The sequence below is a fragment of the Calidris pugnax genome, unplaced genomic scaffold (assembly GCF_001431845.1).
Source record: "Calidris pugnax isolate Ruff unplaced genomic scaffold, ASM143184v1 scaffold72, whole genome shotgun sequence".
NCBI lineage: Eukaryota > Metazoa > Chordata > Aves > Charadriiformes > Scolopacidae > Calidris > Calidris pugnax.
Genome location: NW_015090808.1, coordinates 948,175 through 967,322, shown reverse-complemented (window position 1 = coordinate 967,322; position 19,148 = coordinate 948,175). Strand labels below are relative to the sequence as shown.

The window sequence follows — 19,148 nt, the reverse complement described above, 5'->3', positions numbered from 1 at the left end:
TGCAGATTTATAAAGCTTTTATTTATTATTCATTTTTTTTCAAAGTATTGGAATTGAACATTTTCTGGAAAAGTCTGTGGCTTGACAAAACACTGAAGATTTATGAAATACTCATTCAATACCAAAGGAAAAAAGGTAATGGGCGGGAGAAGTTACACAGAAGTATTTTTTTTCTTCGTTATTTTTCCCACTGGCATCCTAGGATGGAGAAACAAAAAGGATTATTTTGTAAAATGGTGGCATACTCTCAGCACTTCAGCTTTCTGCGTGCTATGCAATGGCAGATGGTAAACCACCCATTAGGAAAAGCAAACACTTGGTGGTTACAGGGCAGCCAGATGCATTTTTGAATCGAAGGGGGTAAATGGGCAGAGGGGTGGGCAGATGGGGGCTGACACACAGAGAGATGACCCAATATATGCATTATTGCTCTTACCTACCACGTATTACGCGCCGATTCCTAGTGTGGCTCTGCTCTGGACTATTAGGTTTGCACCCTAGAAAAAGGAATACAAACAGTTGTGAGAAATATTATGGTTTCTGTAGTGCTTGAGCAGGGATTTTTATCAGCTTAAACCTGTGTCTGCATTATGCTTTGAAGGATAATCCTAAGAGCGCTTCCTGACCTTAGAGTCTGTGTGCTCCTGTATGTTGAGTATTTTTCAATTTTGCAAAGGTGGAAAATAAACTTTTAGAGTGAACTAGAGACAAATAATTATTTCTTAACTCCTCATACTATATTTACCTATGCGATACTTTGGTTATAAATAAAGATTCACTCAATAAGCAGTGTAAGCTATTAGTAATACAGTTCCATGCCTCAAATGATGAGGTTGCTGTTGGAAACTCATTTGTACTTCTGTAAGCGCTTTGCGCTCGCTCAGCAATATGGCTATGGATAAACTTCTCCTGTGGTTATTTCAGGGACAAGTAAGTGTCCTTTTCTAAAGGAGATAGGAAATACCTCTTCGCCAAGGCATGTATCAATATCTGTTTGCTTGCAGCACTTCTCTACCATGGCACTGAACCCATCAGCAATTGTCTTTATTTGTTCTTCTGTCATCTGGGGCTTGCGTTTAATGAGGTTGATGAGCAATCTGAAAGCAAAACCACAATAGACAGTTAATGCTACCTGTTATAGTTTGATTTCCCAATTTAAAATAAGCCCTTCTATGCTGATATAGCTCATTTATGAGGGTTTTTTGTCGTGCCTACAGAAGCCTGTGGTTATTTGTGACTCTAAACTCCCCGTCTACCACGACCATCTGTTTGCTTTTTGTTATCCCAGTTACAGGTGGGAAAAAACTTATTGAAATGATCTGTATGTTGTCTTAATTAAGTACATCATAAGACCTGCACTGGCAGTGGACCTAGCAAAACTGGTCAGCTAAGACAGATTTTATTGGAAGGAAATAGCCTGTTTTGCCTCTTCCAAACTACACGATGTAACGCACTGACAAGCTCACACGTAATCCCATCTGGTTTCCTCTCTGTCGCTAGTGAAGTCCCAGTGAGATGACAGAACAGGGGGGCTTTGGCTTCCTTCTGCCCTCCCTAAAGCCTTACACTCCAGACTTTTTTCAACGAAGTCCCAGTGAGATGACAGAACAGGGGGGTTTTGGCTTCCTTCTGCCCCTCCTGAAAGCCTTACACTCCAGACTTTTTTCAACGAGGTATTTCTTTGAGCTTACTTCATCTGCCCGATTTCCCGTTCATCAGCAGGAGCAGTGCAGAGTTTTTCATCGAAGTTGAACATGTCTGGGTTAAATGCTGGAGGCACGTATTTGGTATCTACACCCATGGCAGTGAAGCAGGGTCTCCTGTAAGCGTAGGAGTCGCTGCAGCAGTGGGAAACCTGGTCATTGATAGGTGTGGTCTCCTGTCTCTTGCACATATCCTGAATCACCATGCTCAGCTGGAAGGAGAAGGAAGGAAGGAAGGACAAACATCAGTGACACCTTCTACAACAACAGAAGAAATTTGTGATGCTTGTGTCACAATAGCATAATGACACATAGGAATGCTCAGAAATGGCATGGTCTTAAAGTTAAAAAAAAAAAAAAGTATTCCTAGAGTTGGGCATTTCTTCATCTGGACGAGGTATTTCTTTGAGCTTACTTCATCTGCCCGATTTCCCGTTCATCAGCAGGAGCAGTGCAGAGTTTTTCATCGAAGTTGAACATGTCTGGGTTAAATGCTGGAGGCACGTATTTGGTATCTACACCCATGGCAGTGAAGCAGGGTCTCCTGTAAGCGTAGGAGTCGCTGCAGCAGTGGGAAACCTGGTCATTGATAGGTGTGGTCTCCTGTCTCTTGCACATATCCTGAATCACCATGCTCAGCTGGAAGGAGAAGGAAGGAAGGAAGGACAAACATCAGTGACACCTTCTACAATAACAGAAGAAATTTGTGATGCTTGTGTCACAATAGCATAATGACACATAGGGATGCTCAGAAATGGCGTGGTCTTAAAGTTAAAAAAAAAAAAAGTATTCCTGGAGTTGGGCATTTCTTCATCTGCAAACAGTCTGTCCATCGGGCTACAATCAGTAAGTACATTTTGGGGTTTTTTTTAAGAGACTGTTTAGCTTTACAAGACTGTTTAGCTGTTGCAGACCCAACCAACTCAATTCAGCTTTTTGAGGGAGAGCAAAGTTTAGCTAAAATTCTCACAAGCTGCCGTCAGTCAACTGTTGAGGTTCTCACATCCATTGGGGGTTTTTTTTAAGAGACTGTTTAGCTTTACAAGACTGTTTAGCTGTTGCAGACCCAACCAACTCAATTCAGCTTTTTGAGGGAGAGCAAAGTTTAGCTAAAATTCTCACAAGCTGCCATCGGTCAACTGTTGAGGCTCTCGCATCCACTAAAAATGAACAGACTTTGAATTCTGTTAAGTAGGTGCTTAGCTTGGGGTTTGTGGAAAATCAGTGCGAGTTTACTATCTCCCCAGAATTCAATGTGTTTGAGAAGAGAGGAAATCTCCAAGAGGAGTAGAGAGAATAAACACATGTACTCACATATCCCTCGGAACAGCTCATGCGTCTGTCTTCAGGAAGCTGGCAGCACTTAGTGCCAACCTTTGTCATTTTCTTCCCAATTTCAAGCAAGGTATCGGTGGACACCTGAGGCATTTTCTTGGTGTAGCGGATCAGAAGTCTGAAAAAGCCACATCAAAATGACTGTTTGCTCGCATTTGAAAAATGCTCCACTGAGCTAGACCACTGAAGTGAAAATAGAAGTGAAGACCAAATAGGTTTGCCCAAAGCATCATTGTTCACACTCAAGAATATTTATCAGAAAGTACTTACGCTTTAAGGAAGTCGGCCTCGCCATGGGTAGTGAGAATTTCACAGTTTGTCTTTACAACATCCTGAGTTTCTTGAATATGTTTGTTCAGTTCCTCTTGCTGCAAACACATATAAAGTTATCAGTAACATTAGAGTGTGACATCCTGCTAACAGTCATACAAATACACCTTTTGACCTCCTCTACATCTTATTAGCTATAAGACACCCATTTTGCAAGGCTGGTCACTTCTGTACAGCCTGGCTGGTGCAGGGAGGACTTAATTCTCACATGAGCCTTAAGTTCTAATAGAAATTCTGTTTGAAAAGGTAGCGAGATTTTTTGAAATATAATTTAAATGAATTACCCATTGGACTTGCTTTCTAGACAATGATGGGGGGGGTTGTTTGTCTAAATCAGCTGAATATTTTTCAAGTACAAGACTATCAGCCTTGAGGGGAACATCCTCTGGCTATCCCTTGGCTAAAGCTGTCAGAGACTCAACTTGTGCTGTGACTTGTGTGTCATTCAGCTGAAGATGAGGAGACCTAAGTTTAGGCATCTCTATGTGACCTGGACGTGCAGGTTCCCATCCTAATCCCTGAGCAGCCATACTCAGAAAAGGCAGCGGAGCCCATGGGATAATTCAGCTAATCAGCTATTAATCATCTTCGTCAGGACAAGCAGAATCACTTCTGAGGGACAGAGGCAGGAGACAGGGAGCTGAGTGAGACTAGTCTGAAAATTACTAAAGCGACTGATGAAATTACTCTATGATCTGAGAAAACTGGGTATCCTTGTTGTGGGCCCTGGGCTGCTCTTCACCTCCCATCAGAGTGCTAACTTCCCTGGGATTGCTCTCTCAAAATGCTTTCTGTCTGCTCTTCTGTAGGACCTTCTCAACCCAAGCTTTGCACCTACAGCGTTTCCGTAGCACTCGGCAGGGTTGTCCGTTTTGCAGCACTTATCCAGGAGTGTTTCATAGCCCTTAGTGATTCTCAGAATCAGCTGCGTGGAGAACTCAGGGTGTCTTCGTGAGTATTCATAGACAAACCTGGAAGACACAGAAGTGGACAGAATTACAGCTCCTGAATAACATGCTGCTTTCTTCATGCACAACAAGGTAACTGACAATGACAGTTCCTCAAAGTGAGATCAAGTAAGGTGGACGATGAGCTTGGGATGCAGTTTACTTGTTTTAGAAGAATATTTTTGGTCATTCTGTTATCAGTCAATAGGGCAAATGTGTTAGGAACAAAACAGTTCCCCAGGACAGAGTATCTCTTAAGCAGATAATGTACATGGGCATGCACAAAGCCCTCACATAAAAGAAAGGCACTGATAAATTCATGCTGAACAGAGACTTGAATGAGGAACTAGAGGTTCAAGTCGGGTCGAAGCAACAATAGATATATTGGACTTCCATGTGGTCATCTCTTTTCTCAGTAAGTGCTTGAAACGTCCAAGAGGGCAGTTTTTCCAGTGATACAAAAGGCTGAGGTCCAGAAAAGACTGAACCTTCCTGTGAATGATCCTCTAATACAAGCAGACATACTGTTGGCACTACTTACTCTGACAAGAATTCATCATGGCCTGCCTCGTAGCTCTTGCACACTTCCTTATCTTGTATGTATTTTTCAACTAGGGAAGGCAGATCTGCAGGTTTCTCATCAAATTCTGATTCAATAATGCACTGGCTTCGTTCCACAACTGGCTTCTCACAGCACTCTTTGATTTTACTTGAGAAAACATCTTGTTTAGAGCATATGTAGGTCATAAGCTCTGCCTGTAAAATTAAAATATATTATCAGACATGCTGTGAAATAATAATTTAAAGACAGATTAATTCATCTCCTCTCTCTTTTTCAGACTCTTCCCTTTTCACTCAGGCCACCTATTTACTTAGCACTTTCCTAAAGAAATGCTGTCCCCACAGAAAGAGAAATAATCAGAGGGACAGGCACGTGGGAGAATACAGTTCCCTCCCTGATCTTAGAAACTTGGAGAAGACAGACTCTGGAAAGCCAAAGAAAGCCACTGAGCGGTCTGTCACAAGGATGTCTGATTGATCTTGTCAGTCCTGTCAGGTACCCAGCCTTAATCTTTTTTGAGATAGAAACATGAAAAACCCCAGAGCTTCCTAAAGCCAGCACTGGCACCAGCTGGTTTAACAAGTGCATCTGAGTTCCAGCCAGGCAATATTGAAATGGGGTGACTGTTGCACAGTTTTGCTAATCCTGCCACCCAAGCTGCTCTCCAGAGTTCACTGGCACCCCAGGGAAGCTGGATTAATGGCACTACACACAACAGGACAGCAATTGTGGCCTTTTTCCCTCTGCTTTCTTTTGCTCTGTTTATGATGGCTTTGAAGTGAGCAAATACCATCAACCAACCTCCCTGACAAATGTTTTGATTTCAACCAAATGCACATGCTATACTGGAAATCACAGCTCCTTCCCCTCATGGTTATAGAGGACTAGATCCAGAACTGGTCTGAAACCCAGTCCCAGTAACAGTCACAGCTGAGCTGGCTGTGAGTTCTTTTGTGGCCAAGGAACCTTCCAGAGCATTGAGTACAAGTTCCTTGGACTGTAACTGAGTAACTGCACAAATTATTGTCTTCCTAAACATTTTTTCAAGTGTGTAAGCACATTTGAAAAAAGTACTTGTCTTACCCTGTCATCCATGCACTCCAGCATGTCCCCCTCGCAGCACTCCTTGTAGATCTCCTTAGCATCACCCAGAATTTTAAGAATTTCTGAGAATGGAGCCTTGGGATATTTCTGGCTCAGGCGAGCAAGCATACTAGGTGGAAAAGAAGAAAAATACGCTTGTTTTAGAGCTCTGTATTGAACAGAAACCTTGCAAGTCACTAACACTTACGGTACTGTAGATCAGCATAGTTTCAAGTAAATATTCATTCTTTTCATCTAATTATTGGTGGCTGGAAGAAAAGGGGCATCAACACCTGCACCAGAAGCCTGGTGCTCTTTTAAAATGGACAGAAAGCAACAAGTCTGTGATTATTCTGTTCTATCTGAGCTGCCTATGTAAGAATTGCACCCGAGAATTCCCCATCGCTCTTCAGTGACTGTAAAGCATCTCCGACACCTGCACCAGAAGCCTGGTGCTCTTTTAAAATGGACAGAAAGCAACAAGTCTGTGATTATTCTGTTCTATCTGAGCTGTCTATGTTAGAATTGCACCCAAGAATTCCCCATCACTCTTCAGTGACTGTAAAGCATCTTCAGATTATTTGGCACAGGTATATATAGTTCTAATTAAACCTTTCCATCAAAGCTGATTGCATCTAGTGAGGTAATCCCAGTCAACGTTGGTGTGTTAGACCAGCCACAGAATGAAAGCAGTTCCCTGTGCTTGGGCAGGTGATCCACTTATTAACTGCAAAAGTCTGTCTCAATCTTGAAAAAGCACCCTTTACAGGAACTGTGATTCTGCCAAATCTGACTCTTTGATTGCTTTAAGGTTCAAACCAGCAATTTACTTTGCTGATTACTGATGTGCCTGTTGCTAAACACTGCAGGCATCAGAACGGGACACAGCTTCAGCAAAAATGTAGATTAAACACTCTGGAATCTCTGTTTCGGAGTGACACTCCACCAGTTAATGTCACATCTCCTGGATTGGTTCTAGAGACAGTTTCAATTCTCCCTGACTCTCACAGCTGATCTCTTTACTGGTACTCCCTCAAGGCCTGGAATACACAGGTTCCCCTTTGTGTCTAGTCTTTACACAGAAACCTGACCAGGATTAAATTCTACATTTCAAGAAATAGGCTAAGAAATGGCTGTTGGCCTAGCGTTGAAAGACTGACCCACTGATCTCTATTCTGTTGGTCCTCCACCAAAAGTATGATAGGAAGTACCATGAGTGCAGTTTTCAAACTCAGCATATAGAGGTGATTTATATGCAATGATATTTTCCTCTTGAATAGTTCCAGGTTTAGGTTAACAAGCCTACTTTTTATAAAAAAACTGATTGGAACTTACTTTCCTTTGAAAGTTCTCTCGCCAAACTTCTTGAGGATTCCACAAGAATACTGCTGCTTCATATTGACTTTCTTGGCTCTTTCTTTAATGGCAATTTCCTATAGGAACAGGATGCACATTGTCACATGAAACTGATTACATCTAATGGACTGAGAAATAGAGCAAATCTGAAAATCCCACTTCAGAAACGCAGCAGGTTCTGGTCCAGTTAGCTCTGATGAAAAGCCAAGCAAACCGAGAATTCCTGAGACAGTCACGACCCCTGTGCGAGCCAGCATTTAACTTCTAGTCTCTGTGCTATACTTTGTGGCATGGGGAAATTCTTCTACAGACGTCCTGCTGTTCACCAAGTACTTTGCATTCACTGAAACCTCTGGCTAAAACAGTCATAACCCCTGCACGATCCAGCATTTAACTTCTAATCTCTAATGCTGTATTTTGTGACATGGGGAAATTCTTCTACAGACATCCTGCTGTTCACCAAGAACTTTGCATTCACTGAAACCTCGTGGCTAAAAGGAGTGTCAGTTGTCTTTCAGAGCACCACGGTGATTGTACAGAAGTCACCGGGACTGAGTTTGAGACAAAGGGAGAGTTTGGCTCGTGCCATTCTCAAGGCTTATATGAAATCTTGGCTTCGGTTCTCTAAAAAGCAAAGTTATGTGGAAGTCATCTGCTATCGATTCATAGGGCCAACACGGGATTCATCCTGACCCTTCTCTACAAGTTCTTCGTACAAAGATTTGCATGAACAGGAAGATTCTGCCCGTTTCTCACTCCTTCCCCTCCACTTGCTTGGGCAACGGATAGGGGAAGAACAGGAGAGAGATCTCATACAGCTACACGTTGGACATGGCAGTGGCATGTTAGGCTGCCAACTGAGATGTGTCTTTCCCCAGTGCCCCCTGGGCAGTGTGCCTTCTCACTAGAGATTACCCCAGATGAAAAACCCCAAGCACTACATCTTATTTGGATTGAGTGCCTCAGCGCAACACCCAGAGCTGCCTGATAATGTAGCACAGGGACAAAAAGACAAGATTAATTATCTACACTTGGAGTCTTCTGTTTTGTCGCTTAAAAAAATCAAAATATGATTTTTTTGACCGCCTTAGTTTCTATGAAGCCAGACACAAATGTTCACCGGGAAAGCACAATTTTGGAATTATAAACCGTAATTTAAGATTGGCCTTTTAAAGTTACTTCTCACGTTAAAGAGACTTGCTGCTAAGATCAGGGGAGACCTGTGTGTAGCAGACCAGTTGCTTAGTTTTCATCAGCAGTGAAAGACTGGATGTACCTTCTCATCCAAGCAAGCACCAACATCACTCCCTGCACAGCAGCTCTGGAGGGCATGTTCGTAGTCAGCAGCCAGGCTGAGGATCGTTGGGGAGTACAAGAAGGGGTTTCTTCTTGCAACAGTATAGATGAAACTAGCAGGAAAAGAAAAGCATAGGTTACGTATTCCAATGGCAGCAGCAAACGGCTGTAAATCTCTCACAGCTGCTATAACTTTAATTTCTAGTTTAGAAATATAATCTGCTTTCCTAAGGTAATGCCTGCTGCTGGTAAATGCTCTGCTAAATCCCACTGTTTCCAAAGCAAGACTCAATAACAGTGATGGAGGGATGAGCTACGTATGTTGTCAGACATTTAGATTGACAATCATATGCTTTTTTAAGAAGCCTTGTCAAATATGTGAAAATTCTCGTTTTGAGTGTGAAAAAGTCATCCTATGGCCATTCCATAGAGATTTTATTGCAAATTTTTATTCTTTTTACTGTTATCTTTCTTCATCCTTTCCAATTTCCATTGGGGTAGTGGCAAGCTGGAGCAAGTAAGGCATTAAATCAATATTGGAAACACTGTGGTTTTTCAAGGCTCTTGGGGCAAAAAAACCCCAAAGGTCCCCCAGGACTTATAAAATGTGATCCCTTAAAGCCCAGATTTGAATGGAAAAACCTGCCCAAATGTGGAATGGAAAAAACGTGATCAGAGCAACCGCTTTATATGTGCAGATATGAGGTTGAATACTTCTAATTTTTTCAAATGTCCTGCATGTCCACAAACTCTGTAGAGCCTGGGGATCCCTCTTCTGCACAACAAAATACTGAAAGAGTAAAAAATGGCTATTTTTCTTACTGTCCCAGGAATGGCACCCGGTTGTCCTGGTACTCCTTGCATATGACATCAGAGGCTGGTCTCTGGTATGGCTGAACGAAGTCTGGCTGGGGAACTTTAAATGACAGGAAACACTCATTTCTTTCAGGATCAGCTTTACTGCAGCAGTCAGCCATGTCTCCGTACGTGTCGCGGAGCTTTTCGACTTGGCAGATTTCATCCAGGAAAATGGTGGGCTACAAGGGAAATGCTGAAGGTCAGAATTATTGCTTACAGAAAGTGTCATGCACATTCTATTCATCTGTAAAAGAAAACCCAGATTGAAAAGCAAATACATTTTTTAGATAAGAAAACATATCAATTTTAATTTAAAATACTCTGTGCAAGACTGTTACCTTACTTATAATCTGACTAAACTGAATTTTCAGATTAATTTGAGCAGGATTTGATATTCTGCTTGATGATCAACTTGGGAAAGCTTTAGGGAGAACTAACATAGTTGTGGCGTTTGATCTGAACATTAGAGCTCACAGAAACACAAGCACCTGACCTTCTGAAGGGCTGGGCTGAACCTGTGAGACATCCAGGGATCTCAGGTTGGCACCCGGTTGTCCTGGTACTCCTTGCATATGACATCAGAGGCTGGTCTCTGGTATGGCTGAACGAAGTCTGGCTGGGGAACTTTAAATGACAGGAAACACTCATTTCTTTCGGGATCAGCTTTACTGCAGCAGTCAGCCATGTCTCCGTACGTGTCGCGGAGCTTTTCGACTTGGCAGATTTCATCCAGGAAAATGGTGGGCTACAAGGGAAATGCTGAAGGTCAGAATTATTGCTTACAGAAAGTGTCATGCACATTCTATTCATCTGTAAAAGAAAACCCAGATTGAAAAGCAAATACATTTTTTAGATAAGAAAACATATCAATTTTAATTTAAAATACTCTGTGCAAGACTGTTACCTTACTTATAATCTGACTAAACTGAATTTTCAGATTAATTTGAGCAGGATTTGATATCCTGCTTGATGATCAGCTTGGGAAACCTTTAGGGAGAACTAACATAGTTGTGGTGTTTGATCTGAACGTTAGAGCTCACAAGAACACAAGCACCTAACCTTCTGAAGGGCCAGGCTGAACCTGCGAGACATCCAGGGATCTCTGGCACCTGCAAACTTCTTTTGATACCTGCTTTTAGAGGAGTTTTTTAAAATTTCTTAAATAACCTTGAATTAGCACACCTAACTTTTCAAGTCACCCCAGTGTGAAAACCCACATGGTTTGGTCTTTAATACCTAGAATTAGACCTGTATTTTACAGGATGACCTTGGGACCTGCATTAATTAGGAGAAACACAATACCAAGGTGTTTGCTGCCTACCAGTGATTTTGTGCACTCGGGAGCATCCTCGTTGGCTACACACTTCTGTGCCAGATCAACAACATCCTTCACCAGCTTGGACAGTCCTTCATAAGAACATCTCTGGAGGTACTGGGCAAATGTGATCATGGTGCTGAAACACAAAGCACAGTTTGGAATATGGACATAAGATTCATAACACTCAGAATATTTGAAGGTGCTTCCGGATTCAAAACTCTTTGTTCAAATGACCTGCACAAATCCTTCACCAGGGTACCATGAAGAGCACGGTACTGGACCCCATACCCTTCCTCTTCTCATCTCCTTTATGAAAAATGTTTTCAACCTTACTTCCCAAACGTTCAAATGACCTGCACAAATCCTTCACCAGAGTACCATGAAGAGCATGGTACCAGATCCCATACCCTTCCTCTTCTCACCTCCTTTCTGAAAAATGTTTCAACCTTACTTCCCAAAACCAAAAGTCTTGAATAATAGATTAGAAACAGAACAGAAAAGACTGTGATTAGAGTTTTCTGCCCCTTTGACCAGCATGTTCATAGATGCCATAAACTAAGCTGTATTTTGCCATCATTACAAATGATGATCTTCAGGCTGCTTTCTTTCAGAAGTAGTTATGTTCCTGGCAGGGCCCTCTGCCGTTCCCAAAACCAGTTTCCAAAGAAAGCCATTCAATTGTCTCAGAAAACGTGTTGCAGGTTTGGTTTTTGAGGTGGTTGGCTTGGTTTTGGTGGGTTTTTTTCCATAATGTCTCAATCCAGCACAACTCCTCTCCATCTCCCAAAACCAGTTTCCAAAGAAAGCCATTCAATTGTCTCAGAAAACGTGTTGCAGGTTTGGTTTTTGAGGTGGTTGGCTTGGTTTTGGTGGGTTTTTTTCCATAATGTCTCAATCCAGCACAACTCCTCTCCATCCTAAGGTTATCAAAACTGTATTACTCACGCCTATTTTCTTTTCACAAAGGTTTTCTCCTAAGGTTTGCAGGGAGTTCTTCTCCCAGAGAGCAGGAAAGTCATTGTGACTTTTGCAGGTCTAAAAATATTTATAGGCTTTGTATCCTAAGAGTGAGCAGGCTAATTTCAGTGAGACAGTGTGTTTTGGTTTCCCTTTTTTGTCCAATATCAACAGAGATGGAAAACAATCAGAAAATGTGAGCTGAACATTCACTTACACTGCCTTAAATGTCTCTTCCTTCAAATCATTGTAGCGATGGACGATCTCACTCTTGTGCTCTAGGAAAGAAACAACCAAAGAGAACGATGATGCTCACTGTCACGTTGGCTGTGCTGGATCCCTTCAAGAATACATTCTGGGCACCTTGGGTCAGAAGTGTTTGGCATTCACCTAGCTCTTACGCTTAGGGGGTAACATCATGGCTTTGAAACAGCCTGAGCTAATGCTGAGCACTTGTAAAATCCCACCTTTGGGTACATCTTCCTGGGAAATCTGTATTGCTTTTCCAGGAACTTCAATCTAAAGCCTTCTGCAGGCCACCTTGAGCTCTTCGCTGTCTCAGGTGACCAATCTTGTCATTTGTCTGCAGATACCTAACTCTGGCACACGCTTATCTTTCAAACCCAAACATGTGATTTTTAGGTTTCTAATAAAATATTTACCTCTGTGAGCACACATTTAATTCAAATCATCAAAATGACTGCTGTAGCTTACTATTAGGGGTTAGCAAACCTCTTTTGCTATCGTCTACGTTACGAACAAAGGAACGCAGCCGCAGTTTGATTAGAGCAAGCATTAGTAGAATTTTCTCCTTTTGAACACAAAATTATTACTTTGGCAGATTCATATTCTTGTTCCACCCACTGCATCTCCTCTGTGCTTTTCAGGCAGAAAAGTGCCTTCCCTTGGCTGCAAATACAGGTTGCAGTTACACCTCACTCCTGGCCAGGAGACTCCCCCAGGATTTTCCCAGCAGATACCGAGGCATGTGGCCACACTAAAGAGTGTGCTAGAATGAGGCAGCCCTTTTCTTCTAGAAATACCACTCAGGAGCATTTAGAAAACATGAGGAGTAATTCCTTTACCTAATGGAATATACCTGCTTTGATAATAAGGGGTTTAGTGAAGAAAATAGTAATTTAAAATTTTTTTTACTGCTGTTCACCGGCATTTCTGGTCAGCTCCTGAAAACTCAGTTTTGTTAAATTTAGGTATTTTCATGTTTCAAACAAAAATAAAAGATATCAGGGAAAAAACTTCTAGGACTGACTGCAGAAATTTTTGTCTGACTATGGTCTAAAGTTTTAAAATCCAGGGGGAAATGACACCATGAGTTTTCAGCTAGTATTCTTATAGCCCAGACCAAGAGGTAGATTTTTGAATTTTTGACCTACTCATGTGAAAGCCATTGCCTTTAGCTGGTGAGGAGATTAGTTAGGAACTACCATGCAAAAGGCAGCACTTCCAAAAGCCCAGTGCAGCTGCCTTCTCCATGCTGGGAAGTAACAGATTAATAATAATTAACATCTGCCCATGCACTACATTGATGCTGCAATGGGACGTTGCCCACTTAAGTTGTGTGGAGCGTTCTACCCATCTCCTCACCATTGCTTCATTTAGTTTCTTTTCAAGTCAATCAAATCCTTCTGTTCTCTTTGGATCAGGCTTGCAAGAATTGTTTGTGAAATAGCATTAAAATCATTAAATTGATATAATAAAGACTGCAAAGACAACTTTTTAGCCCTTTCTTACCTGCATCTCGAGGAAATCTTTCCAGATTCCTGGACGTAGCAGAACTAAAGAGGAAAATAAACGAAATTAACGTTACCCACTTCATGGTTGCAAATTACAATGTGGGCTAAATTATTCAGAAATGCTAGGAAGATTGAAGGGAAGGCATTTGCTTATATACCCTTTACTACCCATGTCTGTAAAATATTAACCATGGAGCTGGCATCTGTAGATTTCCATTTGGTCTGAAGATGATTACAAAACTTGGACTGTCCTTGCCAAAAATGAATTTGATATTATTTGTTTATTATGTGTTACTCAGGTCCTTTTTGTCCTGAAAAGGTTGAACCTTCCAGCACCCAAATAGATAAAAGTTTTGCGTAAATTTCCTTATCAAATGACAAACAAGGAGTTCAAGGCATCAGACAAAAAAGTCATCAACTCTAATCCTATAGCCATGCTTCTTTTTTTTTTTTTTTTGCTAATATTTGTCCCCAGGCAGAGGAGGTTGATTTTGTACAGTAGGAATTCACCCAGATAGGGCTAAGTCCATGTACATGCTTGCAATTAGAGAATTTTCATTTTAGATCACTCTACAAAGATGAGATGGCTTATCTAGGCTTTGGTATAAAAAAATGCAGATTGGTAAATGCAGCCACGAGCACAAAGACAGAGGTAAACAGCGGCTCCAGTTTCAATTGGCTTCTGAATTCTTACAGAAACAGAAGGTAAAAGTCTGGAACAGGCACCAAGGAATCCAAATCTCCCAGGACCTGTAGCTCCCAAATGGAGCAAATTTCATGCAGGCAACGGGTCTGTGTCAGTAACTTGGAACTGAGCCTTTTTCACTCTGTGAGACAGCATTTCACCCCAAACTTTGGGACGCACACCGAGGGGAGCATCCAGGAGGAAGGATGCTCAAAGAGCCACGGGCTGATGCACCCACCTGATTTGTCAGGTCCTGGTCTGGTTGTCTCTGGGTACTGCTCTTCACCGGCCTCCAGAAAACTGCCAAATACAGGTGCAAACATTTGCAAGAGCTGTCGTTCCATAATTTTGGCAATTCCTCATTTGTGCTGACATCCTCCCAAGAATAATCTCTTAATTAAGCACTGCTCTCTGAAAATTTTGTATTGATTAGTCAGTAACTTAGCAGAGGAGACACAGGAAGAACTGTGAAGTTTGCACAGAGCCCCGGGACATGAAATAAAATTGAAATTATTATTCCAGAGCACTCAGTGAGAGACTTTAATAAAAATAACAAGGCTGGATCCTGACTGAATGCAAAGCGATGGAGTTCCACAGTGGAAAATATTATGATTTACTTTTAATGAATTTCTCTCTCTGGTGGCTGGATGTCAACACACACACAACTATTCTCAGGTCGTGCTCTGCCCTGCAGCCCATTGCTTCAGTAGCAGGTACCACCTGGTTTAGCTTAGAGCAAGGTCTTCTAACAGTTCCTTAGGCCTCCAGCTTCCCTTTTCTATGCTGTTTCTTTCTTAAGTGGGCAGTTTTACCACAACTCTGTATTATTCCTACTGGGAGTAGTTTGAATAATTCATTTTTCAGTTTCCTGGAAAACTGACAAAAATAAAAGACTTCGTTTCTGAACCAGAGTTTTTAAACATGTCTGAAAGAAATTCAATGTCTAAGCATAACATATTTGCAGGCAATTTTCATTTAGAAAAATGTCAAGGCAATGCATCTTGTCTTTCAGAAATACCATTCTGTTCTCCGTGGATAATCACATCCAGCTTAGAGGAGTTTACAGAACAGCTAAACATTTGCAAGAGCTGTCGTTCCATAATTTCGGCAATTCCTCATTGGTGCTGTCATCCTCCCAAGAATAATCTCTTAATTAAGCACTGCTCTCTGAAAATTTTGTATTGATTAGTCAGTAACTTAGCAGACGAGACACAGGAAGAACTGTGAAGTTTGCACAGAGCCCCGGGACATGAAATAAAATTGAAATTATTATTCCAGAGCACTCAGTGAGAGACTTTAATAAAAATAACAAGGCTGGATCCTGACTGAATGCAAAGCGATGGAGTTCCACAGTGGAAAATATTATGATTTACTTTTAATGAATTTCTCTCTCTGGTGGCTGGATGTCAACACACACACAACTATTCTCAGGTCGTGCTCTGCCCTGCAGCCCATTGCTTCAGTAGCAGGTACCACCTGGTTTAGCTTAGAGCAAGGTCTTCTAACAGTTCCTTAGGCCTCCAGCTTCCCTTTTCTATGCTGTTTCTTTCTTAAGTGGGCAGTTTTACCACAACTCTGTATTATTCCTACTGGGAGTAGTTTGAATAATTCATTTTTCAGTTTCCTGGAAAACTGACAAAAATAAAAGACTTCATTTCTGAAACAGGGTTTTTAAACACATCTGAAATAAATTCAATGATGTGTCTAAGCATAACATATTTGCAGGCAATTTTCATTTAGAAAAATGTCAAGGCAATGCATCTTGTCTTTCAGAAATACCATTCTGTTCTCCGTGGATAATCACATCCAGCTTAGAGGAGTTTACAGAACAGCTAGATGCAATGAAATTTGTACTACCTGCTGCTTTTGCAAAATGTTTTGCATTTCCCCAAGTCTGCTCCTGTTATCTTTGTAGGTGAGAAACAGCATTCTTGTGAGAGATTTAAAGGAATAAGGCTCTATTTGGGAATGAAAGGTTATCTGGATAACTCTTATGTTAGAAATAGGGGTTATTTTCAGGTGGTTGTAGGAAAATCCCAACTTTCTGGAGAATGATGGGAATTATGATGAACAGCCTGGATCTTTCAGACCTGTGCTGCTTTGGACTAACAAAATCCCAAGGAAGGGCTGGGTAAACACTTCAGTCTGTAACTGGCTTTACTGACCATATCCCTCTGCCAAAGAAGAACCCATCACTAAAAGGTGGATCTTTTTATTAACCTGCAACATTGAGAATGCTGAAGATTCCCTCATGTTTTTCCCCACAGTCCCTTAAATGACTGACACTTGGAAGTATCAGCATTCTGTGTTTGCAAACTTCTGTGCACGTTTTGCATCGATAGAAATGGTGACATGTGGAACGGTGGCTAAAGGGGCTTAATATTTTTTCCAAGATATCAGATAAAAGGAATGTGAACTCAGGAACCTGACAAGTACCTTCTGACCCAATGAAAGGCAACGTAAAAACGGAATATAACTTTTCTACAAACATCAGCTTGATTTACCTGCATCTTGAACCTGTGTCTCCCTTCAAATCTGAACAGAGCATTCAGTGAGATACAGACACACGTTCGGGTATAACCATAAGGTGACAGTAAAAGGCAACCAGACATTGCCCAAGTCAAAGTGGTGAAAACATGTGGCAGTGGCAAATCATGCCTTAGAAGAGCTCTTGAAATGCTCACAGCTAAGGACCGGGAAGGGAAAATATTTTCTGTTAGGCTGAAATTTAGCACAAGAAAAAGTCTCGATAGGTAACGCTGCATCTTGAAAGCTCTCTGGAATTTTCCCCTGCAGCATTGTGCAGTGTTAGCAAGAACGCTGCTGGTCCCCTAGAGTTAATATGTAAGTTTGTAATACAGGGTCCATGTTTATTTCTAGATATCTTCTGTTGTCTGTCCTGTACCCCATGCCAACATTTCATATAACTGCTGAGAGACCTGAACTCCAATGCTGGTGTTTGTTTAACAATATTAAATATTATACTGAGCTTCCTGTTACTCAATTCTTCCATACTGCATTGAGTACGCTTCCAACAAATTTCTTACAGAAAGGAACACATCAGTTGCATTTTGAGATGAATGCATTTTCACATGCATTTATGTCTAAAGTTCCAGAGGGTAATTAGTATTATTTCAGATGCGGGGGACCAAAGGACAGTAATTCCAAGAGTAACAGACCTGGATAAAAAAGAGGCATCATTTTTAAATATTCCATCGTGCTACACTGTGCAAAGTCACAGAGCAGATATAAGGTGAATTACTTCATTCTTGGACTCCTGCTGGAGAAATTCTTTCAGGGACCTATTTAACCAACTTCTGTTTGCATACAGCCAGGCTTCATTTCGTGCTGTGTGCTCTCTTACGCTGGGTGTAACACAATTAGTGAGGATGAAGGGATGCCGTGGTAGAGCCATGTGCTCCTCAGGAATTTCTGAGCTGTGAATTTTACAATAACACCTCCCTTATCAGAAAAAAACCCAACCATTCACCTCTGTGTTCGGGTGGTTTGCACTTGGAGGAGATTGCAGGAGAGCAGAAAGCATTCAGAAGCTGAAGGGGAAGCTATTCATGTTTCACTGGGATTAATGTTCCTCCTAAAAGTTACACATATGCGGATCAAAATGTACTAAAATTTCATGAGACTTTTGAGTAACAAATATGATGTATCATCATAAGAACAGCTGCCAGAGCACTTTTAGAAAGTAAGTCCTCCTCAAAGCGATCTCTCAAAAAACAAAGACTATTAGTAACCCTCTAGTTTTGTGGCCCTCGATTTTATTTACTGCTGTTTCTTCTTTGTTTTGAAGACCAAAAGTTTTGTTTGCGTGAATGGATGGTGACATATTCACCAGACCTCGAGACATTCGTGTGCCAGGACCACAACTGCTGCCAGTAACCACAGTTCTGGTTTGGGGATGGCTTTGTTCTTTGTTTTGTTTTGGCTTTTTACGTATCTAAAGATAACACGAGGGAGGGCAGCCAACTAGCAATTTTTTTTCTTCCTCAAAATGAAGAATAGCCTTCTGCCAAAGAGGATGGAACTAGTGAAAAACATGCTACTTCTCTACATCTGTCTGCAGGTGGAGGTGAGGTAAGGCTGAAAAAGGGGGTGCCACCCCCTATTTCCAGTCCTGTGCCTACAGATATATAGCTTAGATGTTTTGTTGGTTTTTTTTTTCCATTGGACAGTAGCTCACTTTTAAAATAACTGTAATTATCAATATATTTCTAAATAAATGTCTGTAGTTCTGGACATGTGGTCAGGTACCAGTCCTTTCCTGCTCTGCTGCATTGTGTTTGCTATTCTTATCACTGATGTTTGGCTCCCATGTAAGACAAGTCAAACATCTCAAACAGATATACGCCTTTTATTTGAACAGAGATGGCCCCATAGATATAAAATGAGCAAGAAGGCCCGTCCGACAAGCAAACAGAAACATGGGAAGGATTTGATCACTGCAGCTGAAAAGGCAGAGAACTGCTATGGTGTAGGTAACAGCATCCCATGACAGGGCATATCGTGTGGGCACATCCTCGGTTCTGATGCTGAGCCACCCATCTGGGGTGATCAGCTGCTCATCTGCAGTTCTACAGAGTTTTCTCTCATTAAAATAAGCATTTTTAAATCAACCAGAATGACTATCCATAGTCTCACTGCACCTAATTAATTCAAACAGCTAACTGCAATAAGCTCCATCTGTAATTTACTGTCTAATTCCTGCAGTCCTCTGCTGGAATAGATTCAAGACCACAAATCTGCATCCTCAACACCAAAATAGTTTTGCAAACCTGAACTTCGTGCCAAAATGCAGAACACAGACAGGAGCGGCCAGAACATGAAGTATTTGGTGTTTGCCTCAAAGTGAGGGAGAAAGACCTCAGACAGGGTGACATGTAGACCTCACCATCCCCTCTATCACCAAGTCTGTCTGGAAAGCAGACGTTTTATTAATTATGCTGGAA

General features: G+C 41.5%; 1 protein-coding gene across 2 annotated transcripts; it reads right to left on the bottom strand.

Moving 5' to 3' along the window:
* Positions 1–13,636, bottom strand: ALB (albumin). Of its 2 annotated transcripts, XM_014938360.1 has the most exons (15): positions 13,498–13,636; positions 11,963–12,023; positions 10,792–10,924; positions 9,435–9,649; positions 8,593–8,725; positions 7,296–7,393; positions 5,961–6,090; positions 4,857–5,071; positions 4,207–4,339; positions 3,309–3,406; positions 3,018–3,156; positions 2,119–2,342; positions 965–1,097; positions 441–497; positions 1–198 (listed from the first exon to the last, which is right to left on the bottom strand). In XM_014938360.1, exons 1-14 carry the CDS (start codon positions 13,580–13,582, stop codon positions 447–449), a joined length of 1,848 nt encoding a protein of 615 aa, XP_014793846.1. In that variant the 5' UTR covers positions 13,583–13,636; the 3' UTR covers positions 1–198; positions 441–446. The 2 variants fall into 2 exon arrangements, with proteins under 2 accessions (XP_014793846.1, XP_014793845.1); XM_014938359.1 differs by lacking the exons at positions 10,792–10,924; positions 11,963–12,023; positions 13,498–13,636 and having other exon boundaries at positions 437–497; positions 9,435–9,643.
* Positions 13,637–19,148: the final 5,512 nt, after the last annotated feature.